We start from the raw sequence: 16,310 nt of genomic DNA on the forward strand, positions 1-16,310 counted from the left end.
TATAGGAATGATACCACAACTGTTCTACATGCTGTTAGCAGGTGGAGGACTCCAATTTGTGCACAGGCCATCAGCTGATCATGAGCATTACCTAACAATGTCAAGGTCCTACCTATGCAAAACAGATGCATTTTTCCACATCTACCAGAGAGGGGGAGAGAGAGACAGAGGGAAAGAAAGAAAGGATGAGAGAAAGAGCCAAGCATGTTTATCTGGCTATTATAATGGTTGCCTATATATATATATATATATATATATATATATATATATATATATATATATATGGCTGTGGATTATCTACAACAATCTCTACAGTGCTTGACAACTGTTGGCCTTGTAATGTGACATTGGGACATATGGGTCCTCAATATGAAAATGTAGCAAAACCCACCCTGCAATGGATCCTGTTATTACAGGATCACACCAACACCTACACAGGATACTGCTGATAAACACACACATCAGTGCTGTGTTTCAAACCCCTACCTAGCTATGTTTTTGTACTACAGTGTTATACAGTTATTGCAGGTACCATGGAGCTTATATGTTGGAGATCTGTCCAAAGGTATCTTTGAAGGTGAGTGACATCAGATGCAGTGCTAAAGAAGGGGTGAGGGAGTGTAGGAAGTGTGAATGACCACAAAATCAGGTGCCAACAAAGACACACACAGTCTCACACATTATCACAGCTGCCAGGACCAGGATTAGAACTCCTACCTAACTAGTTTGCTACACTATGGTATTATGCAGTTATCACGCGTGCCATGGAGCTTATAAGGCTGAGACTTGGCCAAAGGGTTATTTCAAGGTGACTGACATCAACAGGTGTGCTAAAGTAGGCCAATAGCAGGTGTAGTGGTGTGAATGGCCTCAAAATCATTCATCTCCACATACACAAACACACACATTATCACATTTGCCAGGATTAGAACTCCTACCTAACTAGTTTGCTGTACTACAGTATTACGCAGTTATCACAAGCACCACAGAACTTATAGGGCTGAGTCCTGGCCAAAGGGTTATTTCAAGGTGACTGACATCAGCAGGAGTGACAGGGTAAGTGTGCAAGGTGTTAATGGCAATAGATCCTATCCATATTGATCCATTGGTCTGGATGCAGTCTGGGTGCTGCTTACAGCTAAGAACACACCTGCATAGGACAGCTTTTCAGCATGCTGCATTCTGTGGGTATTCCCATACAGAAGTGGGGTCATACTGTACTCATTCCCAATAGCAAGGATACAACCTGTGATACACCTGTGGCTGATGGAGGGGTGAGCTGAGTACATGTGTGATATGGAAGCTACTTGCAGCTGATTCAGAGATGTACTTGGGACATTCCCCTTATGCTGCCTTGTGCGGGAACATAGGCAATCTCTCATTACTTCATAACTGTGCCTTTTGTGGTCTGCTAGCATTTGGCCAGAATACATCAGTATTCCATACTACACAGACAACTAATGTGCTGCTAACCTGTCTGTACAATTCCAATGTTGTGTGCAGCTGACAGTTAAATTTTATGCAGTCTGTCTAGGGTACTTCCACCTGTGTACTGTGTGTATGTATGGGCCCACATTCATGGCATGTCCATTTTTCAGACGATGACAGATATTGACATCCGGACAGTGAGTATGGATGACTGCTGACTTGGGTACTGCTGAGAAGCATTGTGTTTGGCACTGCAGTTGTTGGAACATGACCCTGTCAACCACAGTACTGGCCATAGGCCACCAAGACACAACCCTCCATGCCTACATGCTGTCCACTTCCTGACAATATTGAACACACATCAGCCTAACACACAGACCCCTGCATATTGTACACATGCAACAATCTATCCTGTAGATTGGGCCACCTCGGGTAATCCGTGCTCCACTGATACTACTCCTCACACTTACATGTTACTGCACTTCTACATAGGATTGTGGGGGGGGGGGGCACACCTGACAACTGTAAACTGTGCTAAGACTGTAATGGTATTTTAGGTACTCTGTTGGCTTCCACATCATTTTGTATTCTGACCTATCATGCAGACTGGAGGTATATCAGTGGAGTACAGATGTTCGGTTTTATCGACCCACATTTCAGTTTCAGACTTCTTACCCTTCAGAACTAACATACAACTGCCAGACCTGTTACAGTCTGTCTGTGTAGGTCTGGAGGGGAGCTGTTCACCTTTGCCATCAATTGGAGGCCTTAGCCAAGCCTTTCTTTATGGTCATCTACACCTGCCCTGCTGGCTGAGGCTGGTGGTGGGTATGTGAGCCTCACTGACATGCATGTGTGTGTCCTATGGACTCACATTTCGGCCACTACATGTACTGCAGTGGGATTTTTCACCTTGTCTAGTACTGCCTAGTGTGTTGACACCAGTATTTGTTATGGATTTCATGCTGCCCATATAGGTGTCCGGGTGCTGCCATCCCATTCAGCCTCCCAATTTCCTTGCATGTTCGCATCCATACCATACATACAACTATCAGAACATACCACTCCATTCAGTAATTGATAGGAAGAGTGACTTACCTTGTTGCTTTGACAGTATTGAGGACGGTGCTGGAGGGCTGACTATGTCGGATGCACATAGTACACTCCCTATACATGGTAAAGCACAGGTAGTGTCATGTTTGGCATCCATTTTACTGTATGTGCAAATCAGAGAGAGGTGTCATTCCATGGGTTCCTACCCTGTCAGTGTATGTGCTATGCGTTGCTTCTTTGCCAAGGCCTGGGCATACTGGGCATGCCTCCTTCTGCCTACATGGGCATGCTCAGGTGGTTTCTCCTTCTAGTCCCTCTGTGCCTGTGCCGGTCTTGGCAATGGTGGGGGGGGGGCTTTGTGGCCTTCCCCCATGCTGTTCCTGCTGGAGCTGTTTCCGCAGGATCATATTGTGTAGCATGGCACATACTTTGAACATTTGTGTACATGTAGCTGGAGAGTACTGCAAGGCTCTACTGGATATGTCCAGGCAGCGGAACCGTGACTTGAGCATCCCAAACACATGCTCTATTGTAATTCTGGTTTGTGCGTGTGCCTCATTATGGAGTTCTTTTTCAAGTGTGTGCGGATTTCTGAGGGGTGTAATCAGCCATGGCTCCAGTGCGTAGCAAGCATCCCCCACTAGGTGGCCATATGGGATGTCCCCACTGGCAAATGACTGGTCCAGCTGTGTCATATGCCATTTATAGGAGTTGTGATAGCTTCCAGGGCTGCCAGCACACAAATTCAAGATAATGCTCTGGGCATTGCACATAACCTGGCATTTGATGCAGGGGAAGCCATTGCGGTTTATGTAGACCATACCCCGCTCACCGGGTGGTGCTTTGATGTGCATGTCCATGCAGTCTATAGCACCCACTACCTCAGAGTATTCTGCTATTTGGTGGAAGAGGCTCATATTGCTGGTCAATGCCTCATGGGTGTTGTGGAAATATTTGTGCTCACTGGCATGTGCTGACATGGCATCCAGGAACTGATGGAGTACCCTGGATGCTGATGCCTGTGAGAGCCCCATGATATCCCCAGTTGCCATTTGGAAGGTACCAGTGGCTAGTATTCTTAAGCCTACACATACCTTGGTATCCACTTGGATGGGTTCCCCCTCTTTTGGTTCTGTGTGTGAGGCGGGGCTGGCACAGCTCAACAATTTGCTGTAGAATGTCCCTGTCCACCCTATAGTGCTCCACTATCTCCAGCTCATGTAGGCTCTGGTAGGTAACTCTGGGTCTGTACACTCTCCTCCTCCTCACTGTGGGATGGTCATCAGCATTCACATCCTGACCACCCTCAGCTTCTTGCACATATTGATGTATGAGAGCGACAGCAGCCCCTATCATTTTGTTAGTTTTGTCAGGTAAAATTTCCCCATCTGTGTAGACCGGTGGTATAGAGTTTGTGGGAAAAAACAGAGTGAAAGGGGTTTGCATAGTTTATAGTAGTGTGCTTGGCTGGGCTGGGCTGCTGCCTGTGTAATTGGCTGATTCTAAAACATTTCACCTGCCAGCTATGCTAGTTCTACTTGGTTGCCTTCCTACTGCTGTTTTTCCTTTCCCTTGCCTTCCTGTTTAAGCCCCGAGGTGTGCTGCACATACCCAGTGCTCAGATGTGAACTGAGCTGCTATTTCCTGTTTTTTTTTTTTTTAAAAACCTGGTGCATGGTGTGCACGCCCATTTAAGCAGGAAAACAGTGCTAAACAATATGAGAAACACCCCCTTCCTTAGGTCTGCTTAACTAAGACCAAACACGGGCTGCAGGGCTCCAATTACTTTACACCAACCATGACACACCCCCTACTCTTGTCCTGCCTACATGGCTTCCACTAGGTAGAAATCTGTGATTCAGTATAGGGCCCTTCATTTGCATACCCCAGTGTGCAGGTCCATAGTTACAATTCCCAAGCACACCCTTTCCCCTTGGCAACCAGTGCTCCCTTGACTTGTTTACATTCTGCCTTCCATTGACTATAACGACAGAATGCATATTTGTGTTACATGGCAGTTTTTCCCTTTTTTTTTTTCCGGTACCCCTGTGTTTGAGCGCCGCTGCCCTTAGCTTAAACAGCCGAGATCGGCCAAAAAAAAATAAAAGTTTTATTTTAAAAAAATTATATGACTTTTCATGCTAATGGCCTTATATTTGGCCATTGGTTTGTCTGTTCTACATAATACATGCTTTTCATGAGTTGTCATGCCTCCATTTTGTCAGATGCAAAAATGTATTCGGCTACCAGCTGAATACATTTTTGCACTGACACTGTTCCTATACGGAATCCGTCCAGCTTGCTGCATCGCAAAATCACCTCATTCACATGGATTTCACCAGCAAATGAGATGATTTGCATACTGAACGGAATTCCGTGCAGGAACAGTATAGGGGCCACTCGTGCATGTGAAAATGGCCCTATCCTGGATCTCACAGCAGCCATATTGCGTGCAGGAGCTGCTACACTGTTCCTGCACAGAATTTGGCCATTTGTGAATCGGGCCCAATATGTATTCAACAACATTCTTATATAGATATATATACACACACATACTCACATATATAAGTATATGGGTTTACTACACTTCCTCAAATGTAAGCAATAGTGATTGAATGAAAAGATATAAAAAAATGCAATAACTAAAAGCATTTTTCCTTGCATCTTCAAACTTCTTGCTACTATATACATATCACTCATCTCTGAAGTTGCACAACAGTGGAGAAAGGGAAAATTCCCTACCTCCACTGCAGTGAGATAAAATGTACATTTAATCTGTCATAATGTGGCTCAAATTTGATGAATGATCTGAAACATCTGACCAAATGAAAGGTACCTATATATATATATATATATATATATATATATATATATATATATAAATATATATATATATATATATATAACAATATTAAAAAAAATATATATATATATATATATATATATATATATATATATATAAACAAACATATATAGCTTTATATACTCTGGAACAAGCTACCTATCTATATCAAACAAAGCTCCTCATTAGCACTATTCAAGAAAAATCTTGATGATTGGATGGGAAATAGGAAATTCACCCCGTGGATCACCTCTATGGCTCTGCTTGACAGGGGCACAGGAAAATTATTTTCTTGGGTGGTGAAAGCCAGGGTACCTTTTTGGCTAGGCTTATATAGGCCCTAGGGCCAATAGTCTAGTACCTACCTATGAACCTATATAGGTTTACTATCAAAATGTGAAACGGCAGTTATGTGAAACTGGGATGGTCGAATGCATGGTTCCCAGTTTCCATAACGCCGATCTGAAAATGGTCGAATTCACCTTAGCGAATGCTAATAATTGTGTGCGTGTTGTGTATATGTATGTTATGTGTGTGTGTGTGTGTGTGTGTGTGTGTGTGTGTGTATATATATATATATATATATATATATATATATATACACACACACAGTGGATATAAAAAGTTTACACACCGCTGTTAAAATTTCAGGTTTTTGTGATATTAAAAAAATGAGACCATAATAAATATTTTCAAAACTTTTCCCACCTTTAATGTGATCTATAACCTGTACAATTTAATTGAAAAACAAACAAATCTGTTAGGGGAAAAAATATAAAAAAATGTACAATAAACTGGATGCATAAGAGTGCACACCCTTAAACTAATACTTTGTTGAAGCACTTTGTGATTTAAATACAGCATTCAGTCTTCTTGGGTAGGAGTCTATCAGCATGGCTCATCTTGACTTGGCAATATTTGCCCACTCTTCCTTGCAAAAGCACTACAAATCTGTCAGCTTGTGAGGGCATCGCTTGTGCACAGCCTTCTTCAGGTCACCCCACAGATTTTCTATTGGATTTAAGTCTGGGCTCTGGCTGGGCCATTCCAAAACGTTAATTTTCTTCTGGTGAAGCCATTCTTTTGTTGATTTGGATGTATACTTGGGGTCATTGTCATGTTGAAAGGTGAAATTCCTCTTCATCTTCAGCCTTTTAGCAGATACCTGAAGGTTTTGGGCCAAAAGTGACTACTATTTGAAACTGTTCATAATTCCCTCCACCTTGACTAAAGCCCCAGTTCCAGCTGAAGAAAAGCAACCCCAAAGCATAATACTGCCACCACCATGCTTCACCATGGGGATGGTGTTCTTTTGGTAATGCAAAGTGTTTTTTGTGCCAAACATACCTTTTGGAATTGTGGCCAAAAAGTTCAACCTTGGTCTCATCAGACCATAACACATTTTCCCACATGCTTTTGGTAAACTTGATGTATTGTTTTGCAAATTTTAGCCAGGCCTGGATGTTTTTCTGTGTAAGAAAAGATTTCCATCTTGCAACCCTACCCCACAGCCCAGACATATGAAGAATACGGGAGATTGTTGTCACATGTAGTACACAACCAGTACTTGCCAGAAATTCCTGCAGCTCCTTCAGTGTTGCTGTAGGTCTCTTGGCAGCCTCCCTGACAACTTTTTTTTATCTTTTCATCAATTTTGGAGGGTGGGCAGTTCTTTGCAACGTCACTGTTGTCCCATATTTTCTCCACTTTTTGATGACTGCCTTCACTGTGTTCCATGGTATATCAAATGTTGTGGAAATTTGTTTGTACCCTTCTCCTGACTGATACCTTTCAACAATAAGATCCCTTTGATGCTTTGTAAGCTTTCTGTGAACCATGGCTTTTGCTGTAGCAGGCAACTGAGTAAATGTCAGAAAAATCCTACTAGGACAGCTGAACTTTATCTGGGGTTAATTAGAGTCTCTTTAATTGATGGCAGGTGTGTACCCAAGAAGGCTGAATGTTGTAATTAAATCAAAAGGTACTTCAACAAAGTATTAGTTTAAGAGTGTGCATACTTATGCAACCAGCTTATTGTAAGTTTTTTATTTTTTATATCTTTTCCCCTAACAGATTTGTTTGTTTTTCAATTGAATTGTACAGGTTATAGGTCACATTAAAGGTGGTTTTTAAGATTATTATATAATTCAGACCATCTGGTTTACTTATGTAACTTGATAAAGCTCGGTATTATACCGAGCGAAAGCGCTTGTTTATAAGGGCGTTTTTTCGTATGCAATAAAGGAATTATTTTCGAGCTACTTGTTCCGCTGGTGTCGCTTCTTGGCCACGTTCTTTGTTTTCAGGTTTTGGCTTGTTCTGCACTTTATTTTCCTGGTCACATTAAAGGTGGGAAAAGTTTTGAAATGATTTATTGTGGTCTCATTTTTTATATCACCAAAAACCTAGCATTTTAAAAGGGGTTTGTAAACTTTTTATATACACATAAAAATGTAAGTGCATAACCTTAAGAAGATATACATTAAGTAAGCAAAAGGATATGAAAGAATTTATAATAGGAATATACAATATAATGAAATATGTATACACACACACACACAAATTTAAGTGCAGAACCTTAAGAAAACATAGATTAAGTAAGCTAAAGGTATGATAGAATGTATAATAAGAAAATACAATATAATTAAATATATACATACATCAGGTGCAGTGCTCCATATTGTAATGTTGGCACTTGAAATACCCAGTGCTGAAAAGCCCCCCAAAAAACAAAGGCAGAAAAGCAGGAGAAGGGCGAATTTCAAAAATCACTCATCTCCTTAAAACTTATTTTGTGTGTGTGTGTGTGTGTGTGTGTGTGTGTGTGTGTGTGTGTGTGTGTGTGTGTGTGTGTGTGTGTCCCTCTCCACAAACTTATATATACCAACTCCGAGACTGTCATACCTTGGAGAAAAGGGAACATTCAGAGAAATGGCATCTTGGACATAGTATATGTAAGTTTGATTTTTTGGCCATTCAGTTTCTGTATTTCAGACAGTTAACCAAGTGCAGAATTAGGCACAATGTGTAGCACAGAGCCACTGCATGTGGTGGGTTATTATTATTTCTTCATAAGGCTGGAACCTGAAATGTCTGAGTGCTTGTCTAAAATAACTTTTAAATATCTGATTTAAAAAGGAGGAGTTATTCATAAGGCATGTGCATGCCTCTTTACTGTAATGCACTTTCACATTAAATCAAAACTGAAAAAGTCCCAATTCTGGCATCTAGATGAACTGTTAAAAATAGCAAATATTAAGTGGCTAGTTGATACTTTTATAATGATCATATATTTATAGGAACCTGATGAGTTTTTGATGGTAATTTGTCTGATGGATCATATCACAAAGGATATATATTTGAAAACCACTTAAAGCAAAAGTTAAAATTTGTTCTTTTCTACAGTGTTGCATGACCATGGAGTTGGTATATGTGGCATAAGGTGGTGTTGTGGTCTCCCCTCACATGGGGGTGCAGGGTGTATTACCTCTTGCAAAAAAAAAAAACCCACACATTTTATTATTCATTGAAAGTGGCTTTCAGTGACAGCTTTTGGACAAAATGTATTCAGTTCATCATCATGAATCCTGTTTAGTAGTAGTTCAAACTATTATCAGTAACATTTTCAAAGAGGATGTCTTAAACATATAGCAGTGATTTTTGATTGTGTTTAGGGATGACAATATTTAGCTGAAGATGGTGGTACATCTTCAAATTATTTTTTTTTGGTGAGCATTTAGAATATATTTGATTCTTATTGTACTTCTTAGAGGAACAGTGTCCATTAAGAGAGTATTAACTTTAGGATGTAAAACAACTGGTTTTCTAGATAATTACAAAAGGCAGTCTTGCTGGGCTGAAGACAGTATTCGAGGTACTTATGTACAAAAATTAGGTATAATTAAAAGGTAAAATGCCTCAAGACAGATCAAGAATGAAAACAACCTTCTCTTAGTTTTTCCTGGTGTAGTTTCCTGTCAGTTTGACTTCCGTGTCAGGATTAATACTGTTAAAGGACTGTGTTCAGGCAGAAAACCAAGCCATTCCTCACACAGGAGCTTAAAAATATTTGTGTGGTTTTTCAACTGTGTGATATTCATGTTTCCAGAAATTTGGAGGCTAAAGGAAAGTTGGGGGGGAAGTTTCAGCTATTCAGAGTTCGTCAGCATTAGGAAGTGAAAAAATGAAGGCTTCATTCCATAATTCTGTCGGTTAATCTGCTGCGATAAACTGTTCTGGAATTCTGCTGTGTCTAATTCTTCAACTCAGATATACATATTGTGTTACATTGTTACCTCATTTGTGGCTGAAAAGTGTACTTGGATCACACGATTAATTAATAAATAAATGAATTCAGAGAAAGTACAAAGGGAAGTATGGAAATGAAACTGAAGACACGGCAAAAAAAAAAGAATGGCAGTGGAACTGTGGTAGGTTTTAAAAAAGTTTGGAGTGGCGGCCTTCAGAACCAAGCAGCACAGAAGGGGAGCATATTACGGTGTGGATGTTAAGGTTATGAAAGCTAAAAATTACATATAAATTCAGAAAGAAATAAGAGGTAGAACAGTTTTAAGGGAGGGAGTAGTAGTGGAAGTAAGTTTGTTCCCTGAAAGCTTTGGTTAGGGTCAGTTCTTGTTGCCATGAGGAACAATGTATACAAATAAATATACAGCATTTAGCTTGGTATTATTAACACTGTGTTTGAGAAGAACAGAAGAAATAGATAGCTAGCTAGATAGATAGATAGATAGATACATAGGAAGATATGAAATGGCTATAAGTAATACAGATTCAGTGTACCAGACAAAAGTAAAAAAGTGTGCTGTAGATAATGTCTTAAGAGCTAATGGCAGTTATATATTGCACAGGAATTAAGGAACACCATATAGAAAGTAAATGCTCTGCTGTTGGACAGTAATATGGATACTAGTACAATACTAGATATAGTGTGTGTGTGTGTGTGTGTGTATATATATATATATATATATATATATATATATATATATATATATATATATATATATATATATATATATATATATATATATATATATGGTTCTACTTTACATAACCGACACTGCAAAACACCGACAACACAAACATCAACACCACATAATCGACAAACCATAAACACGAAACCTCACATGCCCGACAAACAAATAACCGACGGTCCACAAACACGAAACCTCATACGCTGCACACACCACAATAACAACAATCAACTAACAAAACACATCCCTGTCCAAAACCACACAGACAACACAAGCACACCAAAATCCTCACAAACCCACACTAAACCTCACATACACAACTATCTACAACCCTAACCCAAACCCTTACCCTAAGGTCTGTCACTATCGCACACTCAGCTAACCCAGCCCTAACCCTAACTCACTTAACCCGCTAACCCAAAAAATACTACTACCGCACACTTACCTAACATGGGCCCTAACCTAACTCACTTAACCCGCCCCTAACCCAAACACTATCACTACACATTTACCTAACCAGCCCTAACCCTAACTCACTTAACCGCCCCTAACCAAAAATACTACTACCGCACACTTACCTAACATGGGCCCTAACCCTAACTCACTTAACCCGCCCCTAACCCAAACACTATCACTACCGCACATTTACCTAACCCGCGCACTGACCCTAAATCACTAAACCCACCCCTATCCCCACAGACCGTCAATATCCACACTTACCTTACTCGCACCCTAACGCCCGTCACCACCGCATACTTACACAGCCTTTTTCCAAGTCACTATCCTCGGCGTCGGTGTTTTGATCCGTAGCGTTGGTCTTCCGGATTGTCGATCTTCTGGCGCTCACAAATTCGTTGTCGGTGAAAGCAGCTGTCGGTTATGTAAGGTAGAACCATATATATACACACCCACACCCACACGCGCGTGCACACACACACACACACACACACACACGCATACACAGTGCTATTACTACAAATTGGAAAAGATGATGAAAAATATAAAGGAAAACTACAGTTCCTAGGTATTAGTGAAATCTGTCTTGCTACGCATGCTAAGTGTTGTATACAAAGGAAATTGACAAGAAGTGTGTACCAGTAATAGAAACACACTACATTTGGCCAAACAGCAGGGTATACAGACAGGATAAACAAAATGTGTGTACCACAGCTACTAATTCATTATCAAAGAAGCTAAGATGTGGCAGCATGAAGAAAATACATATAAACTGCTTAATAAGAATGCAGAAAGTGGGCGTGCATTGGGGTGGGTGACGCAGTGTGACAACCAGATTTAAAATTCAGCTTAAAGCACAGCCAGTCGAAGTAAGTAGGTAAAGAGATGAAGTAACTGGTTTGGAATGTGTTTTTGTTTGTTCTTACCTGGCACTGCATACTCCGAGTTTGTTGTTCGAGCTGTTGTATATGCTACACTGAGGTGACGTGTTCCTTTCTCCTTTCTTCGGTAACGATAACATACTAAGACAACCAGAAGAAGCAGCAGCAGCAGGACCAGGACTGTTATTCCAGCAATGGCTCCCAGAGAGTCCACACCTGAAGGTGGTGCTGGCACAATGAAGGTCGGATCGCTTCTCACCTCTGGAAATAAAGAAGAAACAAAATTAGAAGAATGAAACTGCCTCTGACAAAAAATCTGCTCTACAGTAACATTCTTTCATTAAGCAGGTACAACCCATAGACACAATTGTCTTAGTTAGGTTGTTTCAGGACTATGGTTCTGGTTAATTGACTCGATGAGTTTAACATAGTATGTGTAGTGAGGTTTTAGAAAAATCACCTGAGATCGGTGAGATCTAGCTTGTTTTCTGTTTCACCCTAATGAGCCAGATTACTACCTATGTTATCGAATTTTAGTTCCCAAAATACAGAGCCAGATGGTCTACTTCATCTCTTCTGTCCCATGTAAACAGTACGACATTGGCTACCTCATGTTATGGAGGCCACACTTTAATTACCTAGAGTGCTACATTGGTGGGATGCACTTTTAAACAAATTTGTCTACACATCTTCACTAAATAGGCAGGTATACACACACACACACACACACACACACACACACACACACACACACACACACACACACACACACACACACACACACACACACACACACTTTGTGCATGTGTGTGCGTGATTAAAATGATTGTACCACTTTGTGTTTACCTTTTGGTTCATTTAATTGGTTTATTGGCCAGGTAGGCCCCCTACATAGAACCATATTTTACAGGTGTGGCCCAGGAACACTACCTGTTTAAGTGAATGCCAGGAGAGCATGTTGTTAAAAATGACAAGAATCAAATCAAGAACCTAAAAAGATTTCAACACTGAAGCAGTGAACTTCAAAATAGAAAGGACAGCCCACCTCGGTCATTAAGCAGCAGTGGGTAAGTTTGAAAAATCCTCATTTAGAAGCTAGCCTGGGGAAGTCAATATGGAAACCAGGTAAAACAAGAACCTTTACTGCATGACATAATCTGCAATCTTGGGGGGCAAGAGCCATGAATTCCACTGATACAATAACAAGTTGTGTCACCCAGGTGCAATGTTCATTCACTGACAAAAGGGAAGGCAGAAAGGAGATTCTGGTAGCTACAGCAAAACGTCTTCATTCGTTGTGGAAGAAACGAAAGCTGTGTTGGTTATTCTAACAGTTCGTCTGTCTACCTACTTCAAGGAAGCTTAGACTTTCTCCTAATTCTTTTGCAGGCAATCATGTAGAATATGTTGATGTTTAAGAGGCCTCCTCCATTAGAAGAGGAAATCCCCCATTTTAACTGGTATGTCGGAAATTGTCATGGTACTGGTCAGTAATGGAGGAATTGTGGCCAGCTAGGAAACGTAACTAGTAGTTGTGGAAACTGTGGTTATTGGTTGAGTGTACTGGATAATAGATTTTAAGGGAAAAAGATGTAATAAAAAAGAAGAGGAACTGAGCTAATTTGTTTCACCCATCAACCCATTTATAGTGTACTCTAATGTTGCTACATAAATGTGTTAGTCAATAATTTAAAATCCCTTTGTTTACACTTTAATGCTTTTCCAACAATGCTTGAGATGGTGATGTTGCACTTATTCAATACAGGGCATTTCTAGAATAGTTTGCAGATTTAGTTTCTCATTTTTTTCTGCCAGATGATATCCCACAATTATGTCGAAGGAGGAATCTATTAGCATTTTGCATAATGAAAAAAGTAGTCTCAGTAAATGAAAAACAGATTTTTCAGCCATGCAATCACATGATTATTTTGTTTTCGACATAGTATGACAGCTTACATGCTAGAAGGTTTATTCTGAACTCCCAGAAGTTCTTACTTATATTTACTGCAGAAATGTGACTAAATCACATTAACATAATACACTAATACATCACAAAGAAAGGCTGCATCATAAACAAATTACTGGTTATGCCATGATCCTCAGATTATGGATACATGTATTTAGAAGAGGCCTGTAGAAAATGTAGGTAACAGCTACAATTAATTGTTCAAAGCTTCTCAAAGAAATCATATTCAGAAAAAAAAATGTTTTATATGATAACAGCTGTCTGCCTGTCTGTCTCACATTAATCAAGGGTTTATAAAATTATGCACAAGGAGAAAATGTATTTTAAAAGATTACAGACTACTATCTTTGTCATTCTGCATTTAAAATCACAGAATAAACTTATTTTTGAAAGTGTGATCTAAAACTTGAATACATCATTCCCCAAATTTACTAATCTGCCATGCAGGACTAAACTAGTCCTGCACGTAAGTGGCAGGTTAAGAGGAGGATGGCAGCGCGCCATGCATATTAATGACGACGCGCTGCCTGAGCTCCAAATCCTACACTGAGCGTGGATGAGTGCAGGGGGTGTGTCTAAGAGCAGAGCTCTCAGAATAAACACACCCCTCCAAAGTAGAACAGAAGAAAGTGTAAATAAATGAGCTAAACCGCTCATAGGTGTCCGCATATCTCCACCAACAGTCCCCATGTGTTCAACAGCAACAGTACATTGAAATAAAATGAAGAAACCCTTGCATTTATTTTGTTTAAAACCCTGAGTACAGCTAACCGTAGGTGCGCGGGTTTGCCCATTGCTTAGCTACGGTTAAAGCAGCTGAAAAGGCTGAAGAGGATAACAAGGAATATATATGCAAATGAAGCAGCACAGCAATAGTGACGTGGTTAGAGCATCCGCCTAACGAACAGGCATTCCCGGTTCGAGTCCCACTGTAGCACATATCATTTTCCATGTGAAAATTGTATATGAACATATATTTACATCTTTTTGCCATATAACCTACATAATAATATTTAAATGTGAACTGGAGTACTGCATGAAATGCACATGTGAAGTGTCAGTGTCATAATGATTAAGGCACTAGTAAGAAGGTTTAAGCACAAATAAGCAGTAGTAAGCATGGCTAAGTGCACGTTTGCATGGGGGTAAGCATTGCCTACACAGGTTGAGAAATTCAAAGCTAACTGACTGTAAGAAAACATAAGCATTGGTTGGCAGTGCTTACTGTCGCGCAAACTCGTGCAAACCCGCTTACAACTGGTTAAAAGTGCCTTAATCACTCTGCAGCCAGCGTCCCTTGTTCTGCCCAGACACAAAATAAACTGCCTCTCCAAGGCTCAAACCCAGGACCCTGCACTCTATATACAAAGTGATTTACCACTAAACCATGGCAGATATATATAACCTGATGTTTTCACAAACATACCATGCAGCACAATCAGTCAACAGTACAGGAAATGTATTATTATCAAACCACATAACCTGTTAATGCAAGAAGTCTGAACAAGGTATGCCACACTGTGGGTACAAATAGGGATATATATCAACTAATGCTCTGATACACTTAAAATGTTGCTAGTTACACAGTTATATGTATTAGAACACATATGTAGAAGGGGATGAAGTCTGAAACACAAATGTGTTGCCACTAGTTACTGACTTCAATGCTGCGATCATCCATGACAATTGCCAAGTGAATGAGGAACAGGCCAAAATATGAGCCGAACATGCATAGACATATGGACAGATATCTGTTAATGTAGACAGATAGACATCTATATGTATATATATATTTATATATATATATATATATATATATATATATATATATATATATAGGTTCATAGGTTCATAGGTTCATACTAGGCTATCTGCCCGAGGGCATTTACAAGCCTAGACCATAGTTTTGTGGCTTACGCCACCCCTTTAGTATGGGGAACTATACCCATTATTTTGCTGTGCCTCTGTTGAGCAGTGACACTGAGGTAATCCCTGGGGTATATCTGCGATCTCCCATCCATTGGTCAAGATTTATCTTGAACAAGGCCAGCGAGGTGCTCTGCCTCACATATACCGGGATTTTATTCCACAGCATAGGAGTCTTTGGGTGATGAATCTATCCCTCCAGCACGTCCTATTAATAGCCGTGTCGAGGTTTAAGTCTCCGCCCTTGTGGCTCTGACGGATCTAGATTTTTGAGGTGAAGCATATTCATCAAATCTGGGTTTGACATGGCCTTGTATGTTAGGCAAAGGTCACCTCTGAGCAGCGGTGGCGACTGAATAGAGCTGGAGTTCTTTCAGTCGGGCAGCATAGGACAGATGTTTGAGACCCTTTATCCTTTTGGTGAGGAACTTTTGTGGCCTCTCCAGCTGCTGCAAGTGTCGGGTCAGATACATTCCGAATGGGGCATTGTACTCAATCATTGGTCTGATGAGTGATGAGTATAGGGAGACTATGACCTCCCTTGATCTAGATGAGAATCCCTTCATGATAAGGTGGGCAATGTAGAAGGTCTTCCTAACTACTTTAGCTACATGGGTGTCGAATGACAGACTACTATCAACCTGGGTCCCCAGGTCCCTGATAACTTCTTCTGTACTCAGTGGATTGCCACCTATTTGGTAGCTAGGGGTAACCTTGTTTTTCCCGAAGGGTATGACTATGCATTTTTGGCATTTAACTTTAGGCCA

The 16,310-nt window shown here is 40.4% G+C and overlaps 1 protein-coding gene across 1 annotated transcript in view; it reads right to left on the reverse strand.

Annotated features, from left to right (window-relative positions):
• Nucleotides 1-16,310, reverse strand: part of LOC122808226 (multiple epidermal growth factor-like domains protein 10) — a 693,858-nt gene that overhangs the window by 60,557 nt on the left and 616,991 nt on the right. The window contains exon 20 of the mRNA XM_044079188.1: nt 11,697-11,912. Coding sequence (XP_043935123.1) covers nt 11,697-11,912 — 216 coding nt within the window. The remainder of the gene's footprint in view (nt 1-11,696; nt 11,913-16,310) is intronic.

This window comes from Protopterus annectens, chromosome 8.part0 (genome assembly GCF_019279795.1).
Source record: "Protopterus annectens isolate FY-2018-M chromosome 8.part0, PAN1.0, whole genome shotgun sequence".
NCBI lineage: Eukaryota > Metazoa > Chordata > Ceratodontiformes > Protopteridae > Protopterus > Protopterus annectens.